The 27,604-nt window shown below is 36.5% G+C and overlaps 1 protein-coding gene and 1 pseudogene across 1 annotated transcript; one reads left to right on the top strand and one right to left on the bottom strand.

Moving 5' to 3' along the window:
* Nucleotides 1-310: 310 nt before the first annotated feature.
* Nucleotides 311-19,189, bottom strand: LOC130848971 (steroid transmembrane transporter SLC22A24-like). Its single transcript, XM_057727455.1, has 3 exons — nt 18,788-19,189; nt 17,970-18,073; nt 311-450 (listed from the first exon to the last, which is right to left on the bottom strand). Exons 1-3 carry the CDS (start codon nt 19,187-19,189, stop codon nt 444-446), a joined length of 513 nt encoding a protein of 170 aa, XP_057583438.1. The 3' UTR covers nt 311-443.
* A 4,490-nt stretch (nt 19,190-23,679) lies between these two features.
* Nucleotides 23,680-27,604, top strand: part of LOC130848779 (solute carrier family 22 member 10-like) — a 34,898-nt pseudogene continuing 30,973 nt past the window's right edge.

The following is a 27,604-nucleotide window of genomic DNA, read 5'->3' as shown; positions in this document are numbered from 1 at the left end:
TTTTCACCATTTAGAATGATGTTGGATGGTGGTTTATTATATACGGCTTTTATTATGCTGAGGTAATTTTCTTCTATGTCCACTTCCTGGAGAGTTTTTATAATAAATGGATGTTTATTTTGTCAAAAGCTTTTTCTGCATCTATTGAGATTATCATATGGTTTTTATCCTTCCATTTTTGTTAATATGGTGTATCACATTGATTGATTTGCATATATTGAAGAATCCTTGCATTCCAGGGATAAACCCCACTTGATCATGGTGTAGGATCTTTTCAATGTTCTGTTTGATTCTGTTAGCTAGTATTTTGTTGAGGATTTTTGCATCTATATTCATCAATGATATTGGCCTGTAATTTTCTTTTTTTGTGACATCTTTGCCTGGGTTTGGTATCAGGGTGGTGGTGGCCTCGTAGAATGAGTTTGGGTGTTTTCCTCCTTCTGCTATATTCTGGAAGAGTTTGAGAAGGATAGGTGTTAGCTCTTCTCTAAATGTTTGTCACTAATAAATAGAGAAATGCAAGTCAAAGCCACAATGAGGTATCACCTCACTCCAGTCAGAATGGCCATCATCAAAAAATCTAGAAACAATAAATGCTGGAGAGGGTCCAGAGAAAAGGGAACCCTCCTGCACTGTTGGTGGGAATGTAAATTCATATAGCCACTATGGAAAACAGTTTGGAGGTTCCTTAAAAAACTAAAAATAGAACTACTATATGACCCAGCAATCCCACTACTGGGTGTATACCCTGAGAAAACCATAATCCAAAAAGAAACATGTACTACAATGTTCATTGCAGCACTACTTACAATAGCCAGGACATGGAAGCAACCTAAATGGTCCATCAACAGATGAATGGATAAAGAAGATGTGACACATATATACAATGGAATACTACACAGTCATAAAAAGGAATGAAATTGAGTTATTTGTAGTGAGGTGGATGGACCTAGAGTCTGTCATACAGAGTGAAGTAAGTCAGAAAGAGAAAAACAAATACTATATGCTAACATATACATGAAATCTAAAAAATGGTACTAATGAACTCAATGACAGGGCAAGAATAAATATGCAGATGTAGAGAACAGACTTGGGGACATGCGGTGGGGGGCAAAGGGGAAGCTGGGATGAAGTGAGCGAGTAGCATTGACATATATACACTACCAAATGTAAAACAGATGGCTAATGGGAAGCTGCTGAATAACACAGGAGATCATCTTGATGATGGGTGATGACTTAAAGAGGTGGGATAGAGAGGATGGGAAGGAGTCCCAGGAGGGAGGGCATATGGGGATATATGTTTAAATACAGCTGATTCACTCTGTTGTACAGCAGAAACTGGCACAACAATGTAAAGCAATTTGTACTCCAATAAAAAGCTAAAAAAAAAAAAAAGATACCTGTACCCCAATGTTTGTTGCAGCACTATTTACAGTAGCCAGGACATGCAAGCAACCTAAATGTCCATTGACAGATGAATGGATAAAGAAGATGTGGCACATATACACAATGGAATATTACTCAGCCATAAAAAGGAATAAAATTGAGTCATTTGTAGAGACATGGATGGACCTAGAGTCTGTCATACAGAGTGAAGTAAGTCAGAAAGAGAAAAACAAATACCATATATAAATTTGGAAATGGAAAAACAAATTCCATATATATGGAATCTAGAAAAATGGTACTGATGAACCTAGTGGCAGGGCAGGAATAGAGATGCAGACACAGAGAATGGACTTATGGACACAGTGGGGAAGGGGAGGTCGGAATGAATATAGAGAGTAGCCTTGACAGATATACACTACCATGTGTAAAATAGCTAGTGGGAAGCTGCTGTATAGCACAGGGAGATCAGCTTGATGCTCTGTGAAGACCTAGAGGGGTGGGATGAGGACAGTAGGAGGGAGGCTCAGGAGGGAGGGGTATATGTATACATATAGCTGATTCACTTTGTTGTACAGCAGAAACAAACACAACATTGTAAAGCAATTCTAATCCAATAAAGATGTAAAAGATAAAAAATAAAAATAACTGAAAAAAACCAATTCTTAGTTTTCTTAATTTTTTCTATTGTTTTTCTATTGTTTCTTTGATTTGTTTCTGCTATAATCTTTTTTTTTATGATGCTCTACTTAGGCCTGAGTTATTTTTTTCTTAGAAAACACAATTTTAAAAATTTAAAGTATGATTAAATTACAATGTTTCAGGTATACAGCAAAGTTATTAAGTTATGTGTGTGTGTGTGTGTGTGTGTACACACATTCTGCTGTAATCCTTATTGTTTACTTCCTCTTGCTAACTTTGGGCTTAATTTGTTCTTCTATTACTAGTTTTTTTGGGGGAGGGGTTCTCTTTTATTTTATTTTTTTAACTTTCTATTTTATATTAGAGTGCTGAATATTCTGTATCACTAGTTTCTTAAAGTGTAAACTTTGTTTATTTAGCATCTTTATTTCTTTTTAACTTAGAGGTTTGTTCCTATCTACTTCTCTTTTACTACTACTTTGCTGCATCTCATAAATTATGGTATGTTGTGATTTTGTTGGGGTTTTTTTTGTCTCAGATATCTTTTAAATACTCTTTTGATTTCCTTTTAAATGTGATATCTGTTCAAGGGAACATTGTTAGTACCTACATATTTCTGTATTTTCTCACTTTCCATAGTTATTGAGTTTTAGTTTTATTCCACTGTGGCCTGAAAAGATACTTGGAATTATTCCAATTTTCTTAATGTTTTTTGAACTTTTTTGTGATGGAGCACGTGTTCTCTCTTGGAGAATATTGCATGTGTGCTTGAGAAAAATGTGCATTCTACTATTATGTGGTGAAATGTTCTGTTTATGTCTGTTAGGTTCATTTAGTTTATACTTTTGTTCAAGTACAATGTTTATTGATTTTTTTGTCTGAATGGTTTACCTGTCATAGGGTTGAATATTGAAGTTTCTTAGTATTATTGTATTGCTATTGATTTCTCTCTTTAGATATGCCAATGTTTGCTTTATATATTTGGGGTGGAATTGGGGGGGCTTCATGAATCCAAATATCCATTTCCCTCCCTAGATTTGGGAAGTTTCCAACCATTATTTTTTTAAATAAAAAGCTCTCTGCCTGTTTATCTTTCTCTTATCTCCTGGATCACTCATATGCAAATGCTATGTCACAAGATTTTGTCCCGTAAGTCCATATACTTTCTGAACTTCTTTTCAATCTTTTTTGTTATTGCCATTCCTCTAATGAGATAATTTCAAAAGGCCACTCTTCAAGTTTGCTTATTCTTTCTTCTGCTTGGTCAAGTTTGTAGTTGAGGTTCTCTACCGAATTTTGTAGTTCAGGTACTGTCTCTTCAGTTTTAGGAGTTCTGTTTGGGTCCTTTTTATGTTTTTTGTTTCTTTATTAAACTTCTCATTTGATCATGTACTGTTTGCTTGATACAGTTAGTTGCCTATGTGTGATGTCTTCTAGTTCATTGAGCTTCTTAAAGATGATTATTTTGAACTCTTTCTCAATAAGTTTATGGATCTCCTTTTCTTCAGCATTAGTTACAGGGGCTTAACTGATTTATTTTGGTGGTTCATGTTTTCCTGATTCTTCCTAATCTGTATGACCATGCATTGGTGACTCTACTTTTGAAGGAGCAAACAAATATTCCATTACAGGTTGGTTTCAGCATGTAAAAACCTTCTGCTTCTAGATCCCCAGTCTGATGGGACTGCCTCCAGGATCACAGTTGAGTGAGGCTGGAGCTGGGTCATGTGTCTGTTGCCAGTTCCATTGTCAAGTTCAGTATGTGGGCTTTTTCATGAGGGTACGGATGGATGTGGCTCCAGACATTTCTTTGGACTAGCAGGATTGCCTTGAACCTTGGCGAGAAGGGCTGGAGCAGAGTCACTGCACAGAGTCTTCAAGTGCACAGTAAAGTCTGAGATAAGTAGGTCTGTTATTAGGAGCACCAATGTAAATTGCACCTTCTGGATCTCTTGATGAGCGGGTCTAGTTGTAGGACCATGGACTAGTGGGGCTGGAATTTTGTGTGCTGGCATTGAGGGTGTGCTACCAGGTCTGAAGCCAAGACCAGTCAGCAGACCTGTTTCTTGTGTGTAAGCCAGACTTATCAAAGCTGCCCTTCTGAATTCTGGGCTCCACTTAGGTTTCGATCACCAATCTGAATTTCAAGGCTCCTACAAATGCACTTTTGTCTGTGGGTGACTGTCAAATGATTGTTGCTATGTGGGGTGAGGGCTGGGAACCCCCTATTCTGCCACCTTATTGAGGTCACTACCTCTCTTTCTTCTATTTAATATAGGTATTTAAAGTTATAAATTTCCCACTAAGCATTGTTTTCTCTATATCCCATACTTTTTGCCATGTTGTGTTTTTCATTTAATTCATTTCTGAGTATATTTTAATCTCTTTTCAGATTTCTTCTTTACTCATTTTGTTTAAAAGTGTGTTGTTTAATTTCCATGTATTTTTATATTTTCCAGTTCCTTCTGCTACTTATATCTAATTTCATTCTGTTGTAATCAAAGAAAATACTTTGTATGATTTCAGTCTTTCAAGATTTATCAATTTTTGATTTTGAGACTCATATACAGTCAATTCTAGAGAATGTTTCATGTGTACTTGACAAGAATATGTATTCTGCTTTCAAGTTGAGAGTTCTATGCATGTTTGTTACGTCTAGTAGTCTGTAGTTTTATTCAAATCTCTTATTTATTTACTGTTCTTCTGCCTAGATGTTTAATCCATACTAAAACTGAGGTATTGAGGTTTTCAGGTATAAACAAAGAACTACTTTACCCTTTTAATTATTTTAATGATTGCATCATATATTTGGCTGCTCTCATCTTTGATGCATGTATAGTGATAATTGCTATATCTTCTTGATGAATTGACACCTTTATCAATATGTAATGTCCTTGTCTCTTGAAATAGTTTTTGACTTACAGTTATTTTATTTTAATATTACTGTAGCTAACCCAGCTCTACCTTTACCATATTTATAGAGTATCTTTTTGCAATCTTTCACATGCAATAAATTCAATCCATTCATAGTTAAATTTTTTTGATAAGTAATTACTTACTTCTGCCATTTTGCTACCTGTTTTCTTTCTCTTATTCCTTTTCATCATTTATTTCTTCTATTACTACCTTACTTTATATTTAGTTGATTTTCATTGTTGTTGTGAGCCATTTTGAGTCCTTTCAGGTTTCCTTCTGTGTATGAGATATGTTGTTTGTAATTACCATGGGGATGGCATTTAATATACTAAACTTAAAACAATCTGAATTGAATTAGTGCCAACTTCAATAGCATACAAACCTTTGCTCCTAAATAGCTCCATGCTCCCACCTTTTTTGCTGTAGTTGTCAAAAATTACATCTTTACACATTCTGTACCCAATTACACATATTTATAATTATTTTTAATTAATGTGTATTTTAAATCCTGTAGGAAATTAAAAGTGAAGCTACAAACCAAAATACAGTAATACTGGCTTCTATATTTGCTCATGTATTTACATATACACATTATCTTTACTTCTTAATTCAGCTTTGAGTTAATATCTAGTGTCTTTTTATTTCAACTTGAAAAACCTATTATATTTTTGTGGGGCTCATCTTGTAGTGACAAATGTCCTTAGCTTTTAGTTATCAAGAAGTGTCAAAAATTCTCCCTCATTTTTGAAGGAAAGTATTATCAGATATAGAATTCTTGTATAACAGTTTTTTTTCTTCTCTCATCTCTTCATGTGTCACCGAACTCTCTTCTGAATTCAAGGTTTCTAATGAGAAATAGATTATAAACATTATTGGCAATCTTTGTATGTGACAATTTACTTTCCTCTTTTGCTTTCAAGATTCAGTGTTTGGATTTGGCTTTCATAAGATTGACTAGAACAGACCTAGCCATAGAACTCATCAATAATACAATAAGCAGACACGAAAAACCTCTCAGAATTCAACAATCACTTAGGATAAGAATTGCTCATCAAATTAAAAATAAAAGGCAATTTCCTCAGCCTTTTCACAAGTTTCTACAAATATCACACAACTAACATCATACTTAAGGAGTCTCAATGTATTCTACCTCTCATCAGAAACAAATCATTGCTGATTTTTCTTGCCATTTTTATTTAAAACTATGCTTAAGGTATTAGTTACTATAAAGCAGAAGAAATAAAAGGTATACAATTTGAAAACAAAGAAACAGTTCATTCCTTCCTTGAAGAAGATTTGATCATGTAGTAAAAATCCTAAGGAATTCAGGGTAGAGTTACTAGAATTAATTTTAAAATTTAGCAAGCATCAGGATATAATATTAAAGTAGCAGGATACAAAATTAAAGTAGCAGGATACAAAAGTAATGCACAGAAATCTCTTGCATTCCTATACACTAACAATGAAAGATCAGAAAGAGAAATTAAGGAAACACTCACATTTACCATTGCAACAAAAAGAATAAAATACCTAGGAATAAACCTGCCTAAGGAGGCAAAAGACCTGTATGCAGAAAACTATATAAGACACTGATGAAAGAAATCAAAGACAATACAAACAGGCGGAGGGACATACCATGTTCTTGGGTTAGAAAAATCAACATTTTGAAAATGACTATACAACGCAAAGCAATTCACAGGTTCAATGCAAGCCCTATCAAATTACCAATGCCATTTTTCACAGAACAAGAACAAGAAATTTTATGATTTGTATGGAAATGCAAAACACCCCCAATAGCCAAAGCAATCTTGAGAAGGAAAGATGGAGCTGGTGGAATCAAGTTTCCTGACTTCAAACTATACTACAAGGCTACAGTGATCAAGACAGTATGGTCCTGGCACAAAAACAGAAATATAGATCAACAGAACACAATAGAGAGCCCAGAGGTAAACCCATGCACATGTGGGCACTTTATATTTGACAAAGGAAGCAAGAATATGCAATGGAAAAAAGACAGCCTCTTCAACAAGTGGTGTTGGGAAAATTGGATAGCTACATGTAAAAGAATGAAATTGGAACACTTCCTAACACCATACACAAAAATAAACAAAAAATGGATTAAAGACCTACATATAAGGCCAGACACTATAAAACTCCTAGAGGAAAACATAGGCAGAACACTCTATGACATACACCAAAACAAGATCCTTTTTGACCCACCTCCTAGAATAATGGAAGTAAAATCAAAAATAAACAAATGGGACCTAATGAAACTTAAAGCTTTTGCACAGCAAAAGAAACCATAAACAAGACAAGAAGACAACCCTCAGAATGGGAGAAAATAATTGCCAATGCAGCAATGGACAAAGGATTAATCTCAAAAACATACAAACAGCTCATGCAGCTTAATACCAAAAAAAGCAAATAACACAATCCAAAAATGGACAGAAGACCTAAATAGACATTTCTCCAAGGAAGACATGCAGATGGCCAACAAACACATGAAAAGATGCTCAGGATCACTAATCATTAGAGAAATGCAAGTCAAAGCTACAATGAGGTATCACCTCACACCAATCAGAATGGCCATCATCAAAAAATCTAGAAACAGTAAATGCTGGAGAGGGTCTGGAGAAAAGGAAACCCTCCTGTACTGTTGGTGGGAATGTAAATTGGTACAGCCACTATGGAAAACAGTATAGAGGGCCCTCAAAGAACTAAAAATGGAACCACCATATGATCCAGTAATCCCACTACTGGGCATATACCCAGAGAAAACCATCATCCAAAAAGAAACATGTACCATAATGTTCATTGCAACACTATTTACAATAGCCAGGACATGGAAGCAACCTAAATGCCCATCAACAGATGAATGGATAAAGATGTGGTACATATATACAATGGAATATTACTCAGCAATAAAAAGGAATGAAATTGAGTTATTTGTAGTGAGGTGGATGGACCTAGAGTCTATCATACATAGTGAAGTAAGCCAGAAAGAGAAAAACAAATACTGTATGCTAACAGACTTGAGGACATGGGGAGATCAGGGGGGCCAAAAGGGAAGCTGGGATGAAGTGAGAGAGTAGCATTGACATATATACACTACCAAATATAAAATAGATAGCTAGTGGGAATTTGCTGCATAACACAGGGAGATGAACTCAATGAAGGGTGATGACTTAGAGGGACGTGATGGGGAGGGCAGGAGAGAGTCTTGGGAGGGAGGGGGTATGGGGATATATGTATAAATACAGATAAATCACTTTGGAGTATAGCAAAAACTGGCACAACAATGTAAAGCAATTATATTTCAATACAGTGCTTAAAAAATTTAAAAATTTAGCAACTTTGCAAGATTCAAAGTAAATAAACAAAATCAAAGGAAATAAATAAATATTGCATATATATTTTTCTAACTGAATTTACAATGACATCCAAGCACACACGCACATGTGGGTGTGCACACACACACACACACACACTGATTAGGAATTAAACTGTTGGAAACTGAGAAAACCTAAATAAACGTGTAGACATAAAATAATCGCATATTAGAAAGTTAAATATTTCTAAAATGGCATTTTTACTTCAGTTGATCTGTAGAGTCAATACAATGCAAGTAAAATTCACAACAATTTTTGTAAATTTTTTAAAAAGAATTTCTGAGCTCAGAGATTAGCTGAGGTGGTGAAGTATAAAGAACCTGAGCTCACCTGCTCTTGCAGGCACACCAAAATCACAACTATGTGCAGAACAACAATCAATGAAAAAGATGAGAACCTACTAGAAAAGATCTTATACAACTAAAGGCATAAAGAAAACATGAGGTGGGAAGAAGGGACACAGTCACCACATAGTAAAGTTCCAAAATCCCAGGTGGTGACCCACAAATTGAAGAATAATTACAGTTGCATAGGTTCTTCCCAAGGAGGGAAAGGCCTGAGTCCTACATTGTTCTCCCCAGGCCAGGAGTCCTGAACCATGAAGTTGAGCCCCCAGACTATTGGTTTTGAGGGCCGACAGGACTTACTTTATGGATTCCCAGATGGCTGGGGTAAATAGAAACTTCAGTCTCAAACAACAGAAGCTGTAATTTGATAGGACCCTGGGTCAGACTTACAGGCAAGCAACTGGACTAGGGTTTAACCAAGACTACCATTCTGCCCACATACATCTGCCACAACAGAAAGATCCAGTAAACCCTCATAGAGGGAAGTCCTGGACCATATAGCTTTAGTGACAAGAGGGGAGTGCACTGCTTGGACACATAGGATACCTCCTACAAAAAGCAACTTCTCCAAGGTCGGGAAACACAATAAACTTTCCAGATACATATAAAGAGCAGGTTAGAAAAAATGAGACAAGAGAGGAACACATTCCAAATCAAAAAAAAAAAAACAGAACAATTAAGAGAAGAAGGATTTAGAGAACTGGAAATAGGGAATCTACTCAAGAACAAGTTGAGGGTAGTGACCATCCAGATGATCACAGAACTCAGGAGAATAATAGATGCACAGAGTGAAAAGTTATGTTTCTAACAAAGTGTTAGAAAAAAAGTACAACTAAATAGAGATTAAGAATTGAATAACTGAAATGAAAAAGAGGTTAGAGGGACTTGACAGCAAACTAAATGCTGCAGGGGAACTGTCAATGAACTGGAAGACATGGTAGTGGAAATCAATGATGCTGAATAGGAAAAATAAAAAAAGAATGAAAGATGAAAGAAATGAGGACACTTTGAGAGAAGTCTGGGACAACATCAAGTGTACATATTATAGGGGCTGCAAAAGAAGAAAAGAGAGAGAAATTTCTGAGAACATAATTGAACATAAAATAGCTGAAAATTTTCATAACCTGGGAAAGGAAACAGACATTCAAGTCCAGAAAGTGCAGAGTCCCATACAGAATTTACCCAAAGAGGGAAATATAAAGACACATTGTAATTAAAATGGCAAAAAAAATGGTAAAGAGAGAATACTAAAAACAACAAGGGAAAAAGAACAAGTAACATACAAAGGACTCCCATAAGGCTGACTTTTGAGAAGAAACTCTGCAAGTCAGAAGGGAGTGGAACAATATATTAAAGCAATAAACAGGGAAAACCTACAACCAAGAATGCTCTACCAGGCAAGGCTCTCATTGAGATTTGATGGTGAGAACAAAAGCTTTACAAAAAAGAAAAAGCTAAAATAGTTCAGCAAGAAATAAACCAACTTTAGAAGAAATGTTAAAGGAACTATTCTAGGTGAAAGAGAAAAGGCCAAATCTAGAAACAAGCAAAATTATGAAAGAAAAAGGCTCAAAATATTATGAATAAAATAGATAACCACAGGATACATTTCATAGCACTTGGAAATGTAGCCATTAATTTGTAATAACTTTAAATCGAGTACAATCAAAAAAATTGAATCAATTTTGTGTATCTGAAATTAATATAATACTATAAATTAACAACATTTAAATTTCTGAAAAGGACTAGATTATTTCACAGGTGAATTCTTCCAAACATTAAAAGAAGAATAAACACTAATTCTTACAAATATTTCCAAAAAATTGAAGAGGGGGTGCACTCTCAAACTCATTTTAGAAGACCATCATTTTTAAGATATCAAACTCACATAAGGACACTACAAGAAAACTATAGACCAACATCTCTGCAAAACTAGAAACAAAAATTTCTGAACAAAATATTAGCAAACCAAATTCAACATGATATTAAAAGGATCATACACTATGATCCAGTTGGGTGGGGAAATGAATTCCATGCAAATGGAAATGAAAAGAAACGTGGAGTAGCAATACTCATATCAGAAAAAATAGACTTTGAAATAAAGACCGTTATAAGAGAAAAAGAAGGGACACTACATAATGATCAAGGGATCAATGAAAGAAGAAGATGTAACAGTTGTAAATATATATGCACCCAGCATAGGCACACCTCAATATATAAAGCAAATGCAAACAGCCATAAAAGGAGAAATCAACAATAACACAATAATAGTGGGGGACTTTAACACCCCACTTATATCAATGAACAGATCATCCAGATAGAAAATCAATAAGAAAAGGGCTTAACTGGCACATTAAACCAGAAGGACTTAATTGATATTTATAGAGCATTCCATCAAAAGGAGCAGAATACACATTCTTTTCAAGTTCAAATGGAACATTCTCCAGAATTAATCACATGCTGGACCACAAAGGGAGTCTTGGTAAATTTAAGAAAACTGAAATCGAAACAAGCATCTTTTCAGATGACAACACTATGAGGTTAGAAATCAACTACAAGGAAAAAGAACTCTAAAACACTCAAACACGTAGAAGCTAAACAGTATGCTTCTAAACAACAAATAGATTACAAAAAATCAAAGAGGAGATCAAAATATACCTAGAGATAAATGGAAACAAAAACACAACGTTATAAAACCTATGGGATGCAGGAAAAGCAGTTCTAAAAGAGAAGTTTATAAAATACAATCTTAGCTCAGGAAATAAGAAAAATTTCAAGCAAACAGCCTAACCTTACACCTAAAGTGACTTGAGAAGAACAAAAAAAACCTAAAGTTAGCAGAAGGAAAGAAATCATAAAGATCAGAGTGGAAATAAATGAAATAGAGATGAAGAAAACAATAGAAAAGATCAATGAAATTCAGAGATGATTATTTGAGAAGATAAACAACATTGATAAACCCTTAGACAGACTCATCAAGAAAAAGTGGGAGAGGGCCCAAATCAATAAAATTAGAAATGAAAAAGGAGAAGTTACAACTGACACCACAGAAATACATAGGACCATAAGAGACTACTACAGACAAATATGCCAATAAAATGGACAACCAAGAAAAAAATGGACCAATTCTTAGTAAGGTACACTCTCCCAAGACTTAACCAGGAAGGAACAGAAAATATAAATAGGCAAATCACAGGTACTGAAATTGATATTGTGATTTAAAAAATTCCAGCAAACAAAAGTCCAGGACCAAATGGCTTCACAGGAAAATTCTATTAAACATTTAGAGAAGAGTTAACACCTATCCTTCTGAAACTATTCCAAAAAATCACAGAGGAAGGAACACTCCCAAACTCATTCTATGAGGCCACCATCACCCTGATACCAAAACCAGGCAAAAACATCACAAAAAAAGAAAATTACAGGCCAATATCACTGTTGAACATAGTGCAAAAACCCTCAGCAAATAATTAGCAAACCAAATCCAACAATACATTAAGATGATCATACACCATGACCAAGTGGGATTTATAGCGGGGATGCATGGATTTTTCAATATCCACAAATCAGTGTGATCACCACATCAACAAACTGAAGAATAAAAACTTTATGATCATATCAATAGATGGAGAAAAAGCTTTTGATAAAATTCAACACCAATTTATGATAAAAAAAAAAACTCTCCAGAAAGTGGGCATAGAGGGTTATATCACAGCTAACATCATACTCATTGGTGAAAAGTCCTCTAAGATCAAGAACAAGATAAGGACGTCCCTCTCGCCACTTGTATTTGATATAGTTTTAGAAGTCATAGCCACATCACTCAGAGAAGAAAAAGAAATAAAAGATATCCAATTGGAAGAGAAGAGATAAAACTGTCACTATTTGCAAATGACATGATACTATAAATAGAAAAACGCTAATGATGCTACCAGAAAACTGCTAGAAATCATCAATGAATTTGGTAAAGTTGCAGGATACAAAATTAATACACAAAAATCTGTTGCATTTCTATACACTAATAATGAAAGGAAAGAAAGAAAAATTAAGGAAACAATCCCATTTACCATCACATGAAAAAGAATGAAATACCTGGGAATAAACCTACCTAAGGAGGCAAAAGAACTGTACTCTGAAAACTATTAGATGCTCATGAAAGAAATCAAAGATGACACAAACAGATGGAGAGGTATACCATGTGCTTTTATTGGAAAAATCAATATTGTCAAAACAATTATACTACCCAAGGCAATATATAGAGTCAATGCCATCCCTATCAAATTACCAATAGCATTTTTTTGCAGATATGGAACAAAAACCTTTAAATTTGTATGGAAACACAGAAGACTCCAAATAGCCAAAGCAATCCTGAGAAAGAAAAACGAGCTTGAGGAATCCAGCTCCCTGAATTCAGACTATACTACAAAGCTACAGTCATCAAAACAGTGTGTACTGGAACAAAGGCAGACTTATAGATCAATGGAACTGGATCAAAGCCCAGAAGTAAACTCACACATCCATGGTTGATTAATCTATGATAAAGGAAGGAAGACTATATGATGGAGAAAAGACGGTTTCTTCAATAAGTGGTGCTGTGAAAACTGGACAGTTACACGTAAAAGAATGAAATTAGAACACTCCAACACCATACACAAAAATAAAGTCAAAATGGAGTAAAGACGTAAATGTAAGACCAGATACTAAAAACTCTTAGAGGAAAACATAGACAGAACACTCTTTGACATAAGTCACAGCAATATCTTGTTGGATCCACCTCCTAGAGTAATGAAGATAGAAACAAAAATAAATAAATGGGGCCTAATTAAACTTAAAAACTTATGCACAGCAAAGGATACCATAAATAAAATGAAAAGACAACCCACAGAATTGGAGAAAATATTTGTAAATGATGTGACTGACAAGAAATTAATCTCTAAAATATACAACCAGCTCATGCAGCTCAATATCAAAAAAAGCAACAACCCAATCAAAAAGTGGGGAAAAAAACTAAATAGACATTTCTCCAAAGAATATAACATATGGCTATAAAGCACATTAGAAGGTGTTCAACATTGGTAATTACTAGAGAAATGCAAATCAAAACTCACACAAAACTGTATTACCTCACACTGGGCAGAATGGCCATCAACAAAAATTCTACAAACAATAAATGCTGGAGAGGATATGGAGAAAAGGGAAGCCTTCTACGCTATTGATGGGAATGTAAATTGGTACAACCACTATGGAGAATAGTATGGACGTTCCTTACAAAACTAAAAATACAACTACCATATGATTTAACAATCCCATTCCTGGGCATATATCCAGAGAAAACCATAATTCAAAAAGATACAGGCACCCCAATGTTCATTGCAGCACTATTTACAATAGACAGGGCATGGAAGCAACCTAAATGTCCATTGTCAGATGAATGAGTAAAGAAGACATGGTACATATACACAATGCAATATTACTCATCCATAAAAAATAATGAATAATGTCATTTGCAGCAACATGGATGGATCCAGAGATTATCATACCAAGTGAAGTAAGTCAGACACACAAAGACAAATATCATATAATATCATTTATATGTGGAATCTTAAAAAAATGATACAAATGAACTTATTTACAAAACAGAAACAGACTCACAGACTTAGAAAACAAACAGGGTTACCAAATGGGAAATGTGAGGGAGAGGGATAAATTAGGAGGTTGGGATTAACATATACACATCACTATATAAAAAATAGATAATCACTGAGAGCTTTGTGGTGACCTAAATGGGAAGGAAATCCAAAAAAGAGGGGATATATGTATACATATGGCTGATTCACTTTGCTGCACAGTAGAAACTAACACAACATTGCAAAGCAACTATACTCCAATAAAAATTAATTTTAAAAAAATAAACAAGGATCTACTGTATAGCACAGGGAACTCTACTCAATATTCTGCAATAACCTATATGGAAAAGAATCTGAAAAAGAATATATATATGTATAAATGAATCACTTTGCTGTACACCTGAAACTAGCACAACATTGTAAACCAACTACACTCCAACATAAAATAATTTTTTTTAATTAAAAGGATCATACACTATAATCAAGTGGGATTCAGTCTTAGGATGCAAGCAGTTCAACATATAGAAATCAATATATATGATACACTATATTAACGGAATCAAAGATGAAAACAATGTGTTCATTCCAAAAGATGCAGGAAAAAAAGTTTGAACATGATACAGTATACTTTCGTGATAAAAATGCTAAATTAATTGGGTATAAAAGGAACATACCTCAACACAATAAAGGCGATATACTACAGGCTTTCAGATAACACCATACACAGTATTGACAGCTTGAAAGGTTTTCCTCTAAGTTTGGTGGGTAGCGGTGGGGGAGGGGGTGCTCACTTACACTACTCCTATATATATAAAATCCTGGAAGTCCTAGGCAGAGCTATCAGCAGGTAAAGGAAGTAAATGACATCTATACTGGAAGGGAGGAATTATATTCTCCTTGCTTGCAGATGATATGAACTTATATATAGAAAACCTGAAGACTTAACCAAAAAATTTTATTAGAACAAATCTACAAAGCCAGTAAAGTTGCAGGATACAAAATCAACATACAGAAATCAAATCTCTATACACCAACAATAAAATCTTGAAAAAGTAATAAAGGAAAGAATCAATCCAATTTACTATAGCATCACAAACTATAAAATAGTTAAGTATAAATTTAACCAAGGAGATGAAAGATCTGGACACTGAAAACAACCAGACTTTGATAAAAGAGCTTGAAGAAGACACAAATAAATGGAAAGATAACCCATGTTCACGGATTGGAAAAATTCGTATTTTTAAAATATCCACACTATATTGTGGATATTTTAAAAGTCATCTATAGATTCAGTGCAATCTCTATCAAAATCCCATTGGCTTTTTTCACAGAAATAGGGAAAACTATCCTAAAATTTATACAAAATCACAAATAACCCCATATAGCCAAAGCACTCCTAACAAAGAAAGTCCAAGCTTAGAAGCATCACTTTCCATTTCAAACCATACTACAAAGCTACAGTAATAAAATCAGTATGGTTCTGGCATAAAAATAGATCCATTAACCAATAGAAAAGAATCACAGTTCCAGAAATATAAGCCTTCAGATACCATATGTAATAAAGGAGCCAATAACAGTCTCTTTTATAATGATGTTGAGAAAACTGGATAATCACAACACAAAAGAATGAAATTTGACCCCTATGTACACAATTCAAGAAAATTCACTTGAAATGGGTTAAAGACTTAAACATTACCTCAAAACAGTAAAATCCCCAGGAAAAAAAATAAGGATATATCTCCTTGACATTGGTCTTGAAAATGGTCTTTTGGATATATTAGCTATCTGAACTAGCATAAGAATATATCTCATTGTTTTCATTTGTATTTCTCTGATGACGAGTGGCACTATGCATCTTTTTATGTACCTGTTCACTATTTCTACATCTTCTTCAGAGAAGTACATATTGAGTTCCTGTGCCCATTTTTAAAACGAGGTTGTTTATGAGGTTTTGCTATTGGTTGTAGTAGTTCCAGTAAATTTTAGACATTGACTCTGTATCAGCTATATGGCTTTCAAATGTTTTCTATTATTCTGTAGTTTTGCTTTTCATTTTGCCAATCATTTCCTTTGACATGTGAAGCTCTTTGGTTTGACATAATCCCACTTGTCTATTTTGCTTTTGATGACAATGTCCAAAAGTTTTTTGCCTATTTTTAGTTCAAAAGCTTTAGCTTAGGGCTTCCCTGGTGGTGCAGTGGTTAAGAATCCACCTGCCAATGCAGTGGACAGGGGTTTGAGCCCTGGTCCAGGAAGATCCCACATGCTGCAGAGCAACTACTGAGCCCATGCATTGCAACTACTGAAGCCCACATGCCTAGAGCCCGTGCTCCGCAAGAGAAGCCACCACAATGAGAAGCCTGTGCACTGAAATGAAGAGTAGCCCCTGCTTGCCACAACTACAGAAAGTCCAAGCGCAGGAACGAAGACCCAACACAACCAATAAATATAAATTAATTAATTAATTAATTAACTAAAATAAAGCTTTAGTTTCCTCTTATCTCCTGTCATAACCCACTTCCACACACAGATTCACACACACACACACACACACACCCCTATCACCCTATGCCCATCTAAACTGACCAATCAGCATTTTATTGTAAATCATTATAAAAGGCTCAGTCAGAACACGGGCAATATGAGCACTCTGACCCTGAAATCTTTTATGAATTACATTGAGGTGACACACAATTTTCAACTTTATTACATATGGTAAGATTAAATGATGTTAGGCTTAGAGATGACAAGGGATGAAACTCTCCCATTTCCCCTACAGGAGACTAAAGTGTGTGACTGCCATGGTTGTCCTCTTACTTTCAAGTGACCACTGCCAGGCACAGGATAATTCAAACTTCTCACACCACAAATTGTAGCGTCAGAGGTCTATAGATTAATTATCTTACACAGCTGCAAGTATTACCTATAACGAAGTTTTGGGGTTTTTTTTACAAAATCAAACATCCAGATTATAGCCACAATTGTGTCTTAATTCAACTTTGATACCATCTAACAAACACCAGGATTTATAGAAATGAATATTAATTGCAGTGGGGTAACCATGACATTGTGACCAACGTGGAAACCCACATTCAACTCACTGAATCTCTGCAGGACTTAATACAGAAACCACGGCAAAGGCCTGCATTGCTGTTTCCTCAAACATGCTGAACTATCTTGGAGCAACTTCCTTTCACTTCTCATTGATAACTCCTTCTCCTTTTTATATAATAAATGAAGTTCATGGTAACTTACCTCTAAATACTATTCTGAGGCACTTCCTGGCTACAGTTCTCAGTGTTCTGACACTGGAGGAAACTCTCCGCTCCTGCCTTCAGAATTTCAAATTGAATGTTTCTTCTCTAGCAACCCTTTCAGTTCCAATAAAGCAGTTTCATAATAAAAAAATATTATTCTGAAATGTCCCCAGACCTTATGGAGATATTTCTGTGCCCAGTACAGAGAGCTCTGTGGCAACAAAATGACATTCATCGCAATGAGTCTAATTCTGCATTTCCATCTATAACTCCCTGGGAACCAAGGCAACCCACAACAGTATAAATTGTATATTGGGGGAACTCAATAGAGACTTCTTTATGAAACAGTTAATCATAAACTGTGAAAACACCACAGAGGAAGGGCAGCAGTGATCTGGAGAAACTCACCTGTCTGAGAGATGGCCGTATATGAGGCCCCCCACCAGCATTCCAGCCATGACTAGGGATTGAGCCACTGGTTTCTGTGACTGATGATCACATACAAGGTCCCACTGGAAAAGAAGGAAACCAGCACCAGGAGCTTCACAGCATCTTAAAATCCCTCAATGTTCAGTCACTCAAAAATTCCTCCGTGAAATGCATGTCCTCTGGGCTTCCCTTTACTATATTTACTGATCTAGATCATTCATATTTCAGCTTAAGTATGGTTTTTTCTAAAAATCCTCAACAAAATCTTTTAGATTATATTAGAGCCAATCTTCATCTTCTCTTAACACTGCATACCCCAGTGGTTCTCAATAGTTACCACGTGTTGAAAACATTGAGGTTGTTTTTTCAACACCAATGCCTGAATTTCACACCTATAGTGAAATGCACTCTGATTTGTTTCTCTGACAAGTATTCAGGGTAGGGCATTTTTTACAAATTAATACAAATATATATAATTTGCAACTAGGCTGAGAGCAAATGACCAAGAATTATTTTCCACAATTTATATCAAGTACTTACTTAAATAACCATCAACATTCATATTAAATTTAAAGCTTTGTGATAGTAAAATTCATATCCAGTTGTTGATTTCACTGTCATCTATTGTAAATTTAAGTGCTTGGCAATTAAATAGACAAGCAATTCGTTTTCCTAAAAGAATGAAAGAGAGCTGGCTACACTATCTACTCAGTAATTGAAGACATGAACCTTGTTGATTTTATGTTATTCTAACCACCCACACCATGTACTCACAAAAAGGTAAATGGGGCCCTTACCTCAGTCACAGTGGTGGAGTGGAAGGAACTTTGGTCATATACCCAGCTATCCACACAGGGCTCCATGTCCAGGTCTGTCATGTTGGGGAAGGTCCCATTCAGGTGAAGGAGCTGCCACTGGGGGAGGAGGAAGCGACGACATCTCTCTAGCTTCAAGTTTGAATCCAATGGGATGGAGATTCTCAGGAGGACATCAGGGCTGAGGGTCCCAGTGTCATTAGCAGAGACAGTGTCATTATCAAGGATGGGGACCCAGCAGCGATGACCAGGAATGGCTGCAGTGAAGTTCTCCAACAGCACTTGACACACTATCATCATGAAAGAAGGAAGAACAAAAACCATCTGAAGGATCTGGAATTTCCCTAGGCCACCAACCTCATCCAGGAGCTCCTCAAAGGCCATTGTGAACAGGTGATCCTCAAGAAGAGTCAGAATGACATTAGCAATCACGTCAAAGGAAGAAAAATGCTTCCTTTCCTTAACTGACACTAAGTCTATGTGACCTCACAGCAGTTTTTCATCAATGGTTCCCATCACCTCACTATTGCAACAGAGCAGTGGAAATAGTTTCCCCAGTCTTTCCGGAATCAGGAGATATAACTTTTTTAGTAAAGTCAAGGAGAAAACAATTTACCAAAGATACTTCTATCTGATTATCATTAAATCTGTTTAAAGATTTACTCTCTGAATGTGCTTCTCCTCAGTTACTCTGTAGAATCAATATTGGACTTCAGCATGTACACAAGCTCTAAACAAGTCAAAACAAGCCTGCTACACAGGCTTCAATCATTTCCAGAAAATGGAATTTGAGACACACAGAAGTGAATTGCTTTGTGATTTTCTTGTTTGTACTGACTTCAGACTACAATAATTTAAAAAATACAATCCATTGTTTTTAATTAAAGCAAACTGGATAACTGATATTATGCTTCAGTTTCAACCGCACCAGGACCTCACGATAATTTTAAATTCCTTCAAATAAAGATACAGGAGAAGGGTAGTGGTAAGCTCATATAAGGGTTTATTTTCTCAGGTTTATTTATTCACTTACAGAATATACTAAGGATCTTTTATGTGCTAGTGTTCAGAATCCTGGTGAATTGGTCATTTTCTCATTATGAACCTGGCCTCTTTACCTCTAGTAATGCTCCTCGATTTCAAATATGCATTTTCTCATATTTATATAACAATTCCAGGTTTCTTATGCTTATAATTTACTTGCTATAACATTCCAATTGTTTATATTTTTAATTGAGATGTTTTAGGAAATTATTATCACTTCACATACAGTAGCAAGAAAAATATAACGAGAAACTGCATACACTTCACCCAGTTTGCCCCAATAGTAATATTGGCAAAATTATGGTATAATATTACTACTAATACTACTTTTTGAGGGTGATAAAATCTACTGACCTTATTCAGATTTCCCAAGTTTTACCTGTACTCGTGTTTGTGTGTGTGGTGTACTTAGTACCCTATAATTTTATCATCTGTGTAGATTCCTCTGCCCACCACCACAGTCAAGATACTAAAGAGTTCCCTCTCCACAGGCATCCCTCTTGTACTGATATAAACACAAACACAAACTCTGCACAGAGATGCTCTTATCTAAAAACACCCCTCCAAGACCAAAATAGATAGTGTTTCCTAAACCTGTCCTTGCTCCTATCATTCCCTTTCCAAATTTGGCAACTATTAATTAGTTTTCCATTTTTTAAATTCTGTCACTTAAAATTGTTTTATACAAGGGCGGGATCAAGGTGGTGGGGTAGGAGGACATGGAGCTCACTTATCCTGATAGAAGCATGAAAAATACATCTACATGTAGAACAATTCTCGTGGAATACTAAATGGAAACTGTCAGAAGACATTTCTATTTGGTTTGGAAGAAAGATTTTCACATACCCGGGTAGGATGGAAAAAAGGCTTAGAGTCAGAACTGCCACCCTTGAGAAGGATCTGAAAATAAGAGAAGATCTGCAAGGGTAAACCCTCACCCTGGGGAGTTAGCAGGTCGAGCCACAGACTGAGAATCCCAGTCCAAGGTCCTGTGTGGAGGAGACAAGCCCCCTTGTTTGCTGGGAGAACCACTGAAACACATAGATGGGCTTGAGAAGACTTGACACTACTTGCGAAGAGGGTACACCTGCTGGCTTGCCAACAATCAAGATGGAGTGAGTTTTGCACTGACAGTGACTGCATCATTGCACTCCCCAACCTGAACATGGTGAACACCATAGCCCCACTCACTCCACACTACAGCTTAGCGCTGGATCTGGAGCAGAGAGGTCCTGGGAGAAGATAGGCAGGGAGGCAGCTCATATATCTGATGACAGTACAGCCACTTCAATTCCTGCAGCCACAATTCCTCAAGCCCTAGCCTAGTGAATGCCAGATATGAACACTCCACACCACAACCTTACACTAGATCTAGGATAGACACATCAGGGAAAAGTAAGCAACCTTGGGTTGCATCTGAGTGGAGCTGCAGACACTTACACAGGCAGCAGTTTTATCCTCTATGAGCACTTGGGCCTCAGTTGCTTCCACATTCCCCTCTCTTTGCACAGGGCATGCACTCCAGGTTAATGAAATCTGATGGAATTTGACCCTCGGAACTTCTACTTCAAGAGTGATGACAGGCATGGAGCAGAGAGAAGTTCCCACATCATACCCTGAACAGGCTTTAGACACCCAAACCAATTACACCACCTATCATGTTGATAAGGACAAGTACATGCTGAGGAAAGACATGGTTGACATCCATATGAAAACCAGCCCTCGCACCAAAGACACTGGAACACAAACTCTGCACAGAGATGCTCTTACCTAAAATTACCCCTCTAAGACCAAAATAGATAGTTTCCTAAATTCACTACTCTCAAAGAACAAGAGAAATCACCTGAAAGAGCAAATAATGAGACAAACATCACCAGTCTACTATAACACAAGTTCAAAAAAGAGACAATAAAAACACCAAAGGAATTAAGAAAGACTATCAATAGAAATGCAGATCAGTGTAGCAAGTAACTAGAAACTGTAAAGACAAACCAAAAAATAGATAATTCAAATATAATATAAAAAGCAATCTAGAAGCAGTGACTAGATGACTAAATGACACAGAAGAATGAATGTCATCTGGAAAATAGAAAAATGGAAATCACTCAATCAGAAAAGCAAACAGAAAGAAATGACAACAACATATGAGATCTATGGGAAAATATGGACTGTGTCAATGTACACATAACAGGGGTTCCAGAAGGAGAAGAGAGAATGGGATTGAAGATGTATTTGAAGACATAATAGCTGAAAATATCTGGAACCTGAAGAAGGAAAAAGATATCCAGGTACAGGAAGTACAAAGGGTCCCAAACAAGGGGAACTCAAACAGACCCACATCAAGAAATATGATGATTAAAATGGCAAAAACAAATGATAAAGAGAGAATTCTAAAGGCAGCAAGAGAAAAACAAAGAGTCAGTTATAAGGGAATCCACATAAGGCTATGAGCTGATTCCCTGTGTAAACTTTGTAGATCAGAAAGGAGTGGCATGCACTTCTCAGGAAATCCACATCCACACCTCTCCAGAAGGAAACACGGCAAGATGAAGAAAGGGAGTTCTGACAGCTGTCTTCTTCTAGGAAAAAGAAGAGTTCATTCACTCAAGACTAAAAGCCAAAGGCCTGGGACTGAGAGCTGAATCAGGTCAAAAAGCAACACTGAATGCAGAAGAAATGGCTGACTTTTACAAGGAATTTTTAAGTAAAAATTTTCAGAAGCACATGTATTATAACAGGGACTGGTACAAGCGTAATTTTGCCATCACCTTCTTCATGGGAAAGGTGACCCCAGAGAGGATTTGGAACAAGCTTAGACCAAAACAAAAGAAGCCCAGAAATTAGGAGCCCACTCTAACCCATCCACCAGGCGTCCGAGTTTCCACAAGAAGCAGCTGTTTATAGGAGCTCTTTTTTTCAAGGGCTCTAATACCTGTGAGCACAGGGCAGGCTGGGAGGACGTGGGTCCTGCTGTGCTGAGGCCCACGTGGCTCCGTCCTGACTGGATTCCAAGCTGACTCTTGGTCACGAAAGTGATATTAAATAAAACCCAAGCACTGACTGCCTCTTTTCTGTGTTTTTGAATTATACCTATTTGAAAGAGAACAATATAAAAATATTAATAAAATTTCACCTGAAAATTTGACTCCACTGATGGGAATGATTATGAAGCTGGCTGCAGTGTTATGGCCTCACCAGACCGGTGGGCCCTGGTTATTGGAGGTCCCTGGGTCCAGGCAGCTGTCCTGGGAGGCGTGCACACTCAGACCTGGAAGCAGGTGCGGCTCCTCCGTCAGACCCCAGGGCACAGCAGAGCCCCCTGAGGGGAACTTTTCTGCATTTACCCCAGTGAGGCAGAGCCTGTTTCCAAAGGTTTCTGGAACAGCTTGCTGTGGATCATGTCCCTCTGCTTCAGTTCTTGTAAAATCAGCATGGTTTGAAATAGGATTATGTGGTTATAAAATGATGAAGCTCTCTTTGTACTGTGTCCTGCAGCTGGGTGGGAGGGTGGTTGGGGGAAGGGGGGTAACCTGCCTCAGCAGCGGGGAAATGGCCTTCAGAACCAGGGCACACACCTGTCCTCTGAGGACAGATGAGACATCTGGATTTTACCAAAAGCCACTTAGCAAGCAGTTTTTATTCCAAAATGGGGTGTGACAGTAGAGTGGAAAGGCTGGATTTCTTCTGTGGCTTATAAACTGCTGCCACCGGAGGTGATCTCCACAGAGGAATTCCAGGGACAGAGGAAGCACAACATCCCCGTCCCGCCCCACCCCAACCCCACAACCCCGCATCTGCATCCCCACCCTAGGCTTTTAAGGACCACGTGGATGGACGAGGGTGATTCTGAAGAGGAAAGCCAAGTGCCGCTGAGTGTGGTGGTTCCAGGTGAACACGGCACGGTCCATCAGCTCCATGGGCTGTAACCCAGGTGTCCACAGAGGTTCCCAGGGAGTGGAGTGCATGCACCAAGCAGCGTGGGACCCGAGGTTCACAGAAACAACCCCATCTCACTCATCACGCCACTGTTTCTGCTAAGCACAACCTGTCACCAGCCCTGTGACACTGTGCGTCTGCACAGAAACACCAGCAGGGTTAGGGGACCGGGCGGGGCCCTGGTTCCATGTGCGCGAGCCCAGAGGCGTGAACTGTTTTCTAGCTTGTAATTCTTTCTCCCATCCCATCAAACTCGCTGACTGACTTTCAGGTCACTTAAGGTCTTCTCCTGGCAACTTCCAGTGCTGTTTCTAATTCCTTTTGCACATCAATTCTTAGAGATTTTGAAAGTGGCTTTCCATAGAAACCAATTACCAGCTGTTAAAGATGTGTTTTGTTGTATGTTACCATCTCTGTGAAGGCAGAGGAAGAGTATGGAAAGTGAGCATGTGTTTGTCACCTGTGGGACTAGTGAATGACCTCACAGATGCAGGTGTAAAGAGTCACCCTCTGAGGTGTTGAGATCCTGATGTCCCAGAACTCGAGGTTCTCATCCCCACCAGAGCCCCTCAGATGTGCAGCCAGGAGACGCTGCTGTCACAGTCCCAAGGATGCTTTAAGAGTGACTTCAAGGTTAGCCCAAAGCAACATACATTCTATATTCAGACAAGAGCAAGCATAAGGGGCTCTTAGACTTTGTGAAGTAAAAATGGTAAAAGGAAAGTTTCCTTTAAGGAAGGAGCAGCGCCCGCAGTGGCTGTGTCCTGGGCTGGGAGGTGAGGTGGAAATTTCGGGTGTCTTGACGCCCTGGGTGATAGGAAGAGAGCAGAGGCCAGGGCGCGATGCAAAGCACCCCCACGTCCCAGCATCCAGAGTCCCGAGTGGGTCTCCTGCAATTGTTTGTACTGGACATAGTGGTGGTCAGACCAAGGACTGGAGAAGCGGTTTACAACTCAGGACTTAAGTGTGGTTGCAATACAGTAACTGTATGTTGTCTTTTTTTAACAACTTAATTTAATGCCAAAATGGTTACTTGACTCGGGATGTAAACCGTGTTGCTAGTTTCTTAAATGCTTAGTGAATTAACGAGAAATGACAGTGCTGTTTTCCTCTTTCTTGGATTCTTAAACATTTAAGATTAAATGACTGTGGTAAATGTTACTTTAGGTCACAAATAAATGCAAATAAATTTTTTTATTGGAGTATAGTTGATTGACAATCTTGTGTTAGTTTCAGGTGTACAGCACAGTGTTTCAGTTATACACATATATGTATGTACCTGTATTCTTTTTTCAATTACTTTCCACTATAATTTATTACAAGATATTGAATATAGTTACCTGTGCTATACAGTAAATCCTTGTTGTTTAGCAGATAATTTTAATTAAGGTTATTTTGACCCTAAATTTGGATGCCAAGTTTTAAAAAATTTAGGTTGTTTTAAGATGATTCTCTGTTACAGCCATATTTATTGTATAATATACATTATACAATAAGTATTTTTGTAGACTTTTAAATAATTACAGAATAAAGGTAATCTCAGTGATGTATTTTATACTGCTTTTCCCAGAAAATATCTCTGATAAAATTTAATGCTTCTGTTTTCTGAATTACAAGGTAAAATAAAATTGAGTCCCTTTCAAAAAAAAAAGAAAGAAAGGAGTAGCATGATATGTACAAAGGGCTAAAAGGGAAAAAAACTGCAACCTAGGATACTCCACCAAGCAAGATTATCATTTAAATACAAGAGAGATAAAGAAATTCTCAGACAAGCAAGAGCTAAAGAAATTCAGCAAAACTAAGCCTAAGCTAAATGAAATATTGAAGGGTATTCTCTAAAAAGAAAAGAACCAAGAATCTGTAGGAGAGAGAAAATCACAATAGCAAAGGCAAATATGTAGGAAAGATTGAAGATCAGTAAAATAAATAACTGTGTAGATTAAAAGAAATTTTAAAAATTGTAAAGGCAATTATAAATATAATAAACAGTAAAAGTATAAGCATGAAGACATAAATAAGACATCAAAACCATAAAATGTGAGGAGGGGTACAAAAATGTAGATCTTTTAGAATGTTTTTGAACTTAAATGACTCTAAGTTAAGGAAAGAAGATATAGTTATGGGTCAATACATGTGAAATTCATGATAACCACAAATCAAAAATATACAATAGATTCACAAAAACTGAAAAGAAATTCAAGCATACTACAAAAGAAAATCATCAAACTACAAAAAGGAAAAATACAAAAGAAGATATGAACAAAGAAGAACTGCAAAAGCAATGGGAAAACAAGGATTAAGATGGCAATAAGTACATACTATCAATAATTACATTAAATGTCAACAAACTAAATGCACAGATCAAAAGCCAGAATGGTTGATTGGATTAAAACATAAGAACCAGCAGTATGCTGTCTACAAGAGACTCACATCGGATGAAAGACACACACAGACTGAAAGGGTGTGGAAAAAGATATTTCATACAAATGGAAATGATAAGAGACTGGGAGTAGCAATAATCATATCAGACAAAATAGACTTCAAAACATAGCCATGAAGACAGACAAAAAGGGCATAATATAACGATAAAGGGATCAATACAAGAAGAGGATATTACACTCGTTAAAATAGACACACCCAATATAGGAGCACTTAAACATATAAAGCAAATACTAACAAACATAAGGGAAGAAATTGACAATAATACAGTAATTGTAGGATACTTTAAACCCCACTGACATCAATGGTCTGAATACCCAGACAAAAAATCAATAAAGCAACAGAGGTCCTAAATGACACAATGCACCAGTTGGACTTAATTGATATCTAAAGGACACTACATCCAAAACAAAAAGCAACCAAATAAACAAAACAGAACAAAACAGAATACACATTCTTTAAAGCATGCATGGAACTATCTCTAGGACAGACTATATACTAGGTCACCAAACTAACCTCAACAAATTTAAGAGGATAGAAATTATATCAAGCATGTTTTCTGACCACAATGCTATGAAACTAGAAATCAATTACAGGAAAAACAACAGAAAAGAATAAACATGTGAATACTCTACAGCATGCTACTAAAAATCCAGTGAGTCAATGCTCAAATTAAAGAGGAAATCACAAAATGCCTTGAGACAAACAAAAATGAAAACACAATTTTACAAAGTCTGTGGGTTGCAGAAAAAGCAGTTCTCAGATGGAAGTTCAGAGTGATATAGGCCTTCATCAAGGAACAAGAAAAATCTCAAATAAACAACCTAACCTACTACCTAAAATAATTACACAAAAAAAGAACAAAGCCCAAAGTCAGCAGAAGGAAGGAAATAATAAAGATAAGTGAGGATATAAATAAAATAGAGCTTAAAAAATCAATAGGAAAGATCAAAGGAACCAAGGGCTAATTTTTTTAAAAGATAAACAAAATTGACAAACCTCTAGCCAGATTCACCAAGAACAAAAGAGAGAAGACCCAAATAAACAAAATGAGAAAGAGGACAAATAACAACTAATACCACAGAAATACAAAAAAAAAAAAAAAAGAATTGAATACTATGAACAATTATATGCCAACAAATTGGACAACCTAGAAGAAATGGACAAATTTCTAGGAACACATTGCCTGCCAAAAATGAGTCAAGAAGAAACAGACAATTTGAACAGACAAATCACTAGGGATGAAGTAGAATCTGTATTTTTAAAAATTCCCTGAAAAAAAAAATTGTCTCAGCTTCCCCGTCACACAGACATATATATACTACCAACTGTAAAATAGATAGTCAGTGGAAGTTGTTGTATAACAAAGGAAGTCCAACT

The sequence above is a fragment of the Hippopotamus amphibius genome, chromosome 3 (assembly GCF_030028045.1).
Source record: "Hippopotamus amphibius kiboko isolate mHipAmp2 chromosome 3, mHipAmp2.hap2, whole genome shotgun sequence".
Lineage (NCBI taxonomy): Eukaryota > Metazoa > Chordata > Mammalia > Artiodactyla > Hippopotamidae > Hippopotamus > Hippopotamus amphibius.
Note: the sequence above shows the minus strand (reverse complement) of the source record. Positions and strands in the feature narration are given on the sequence as shown.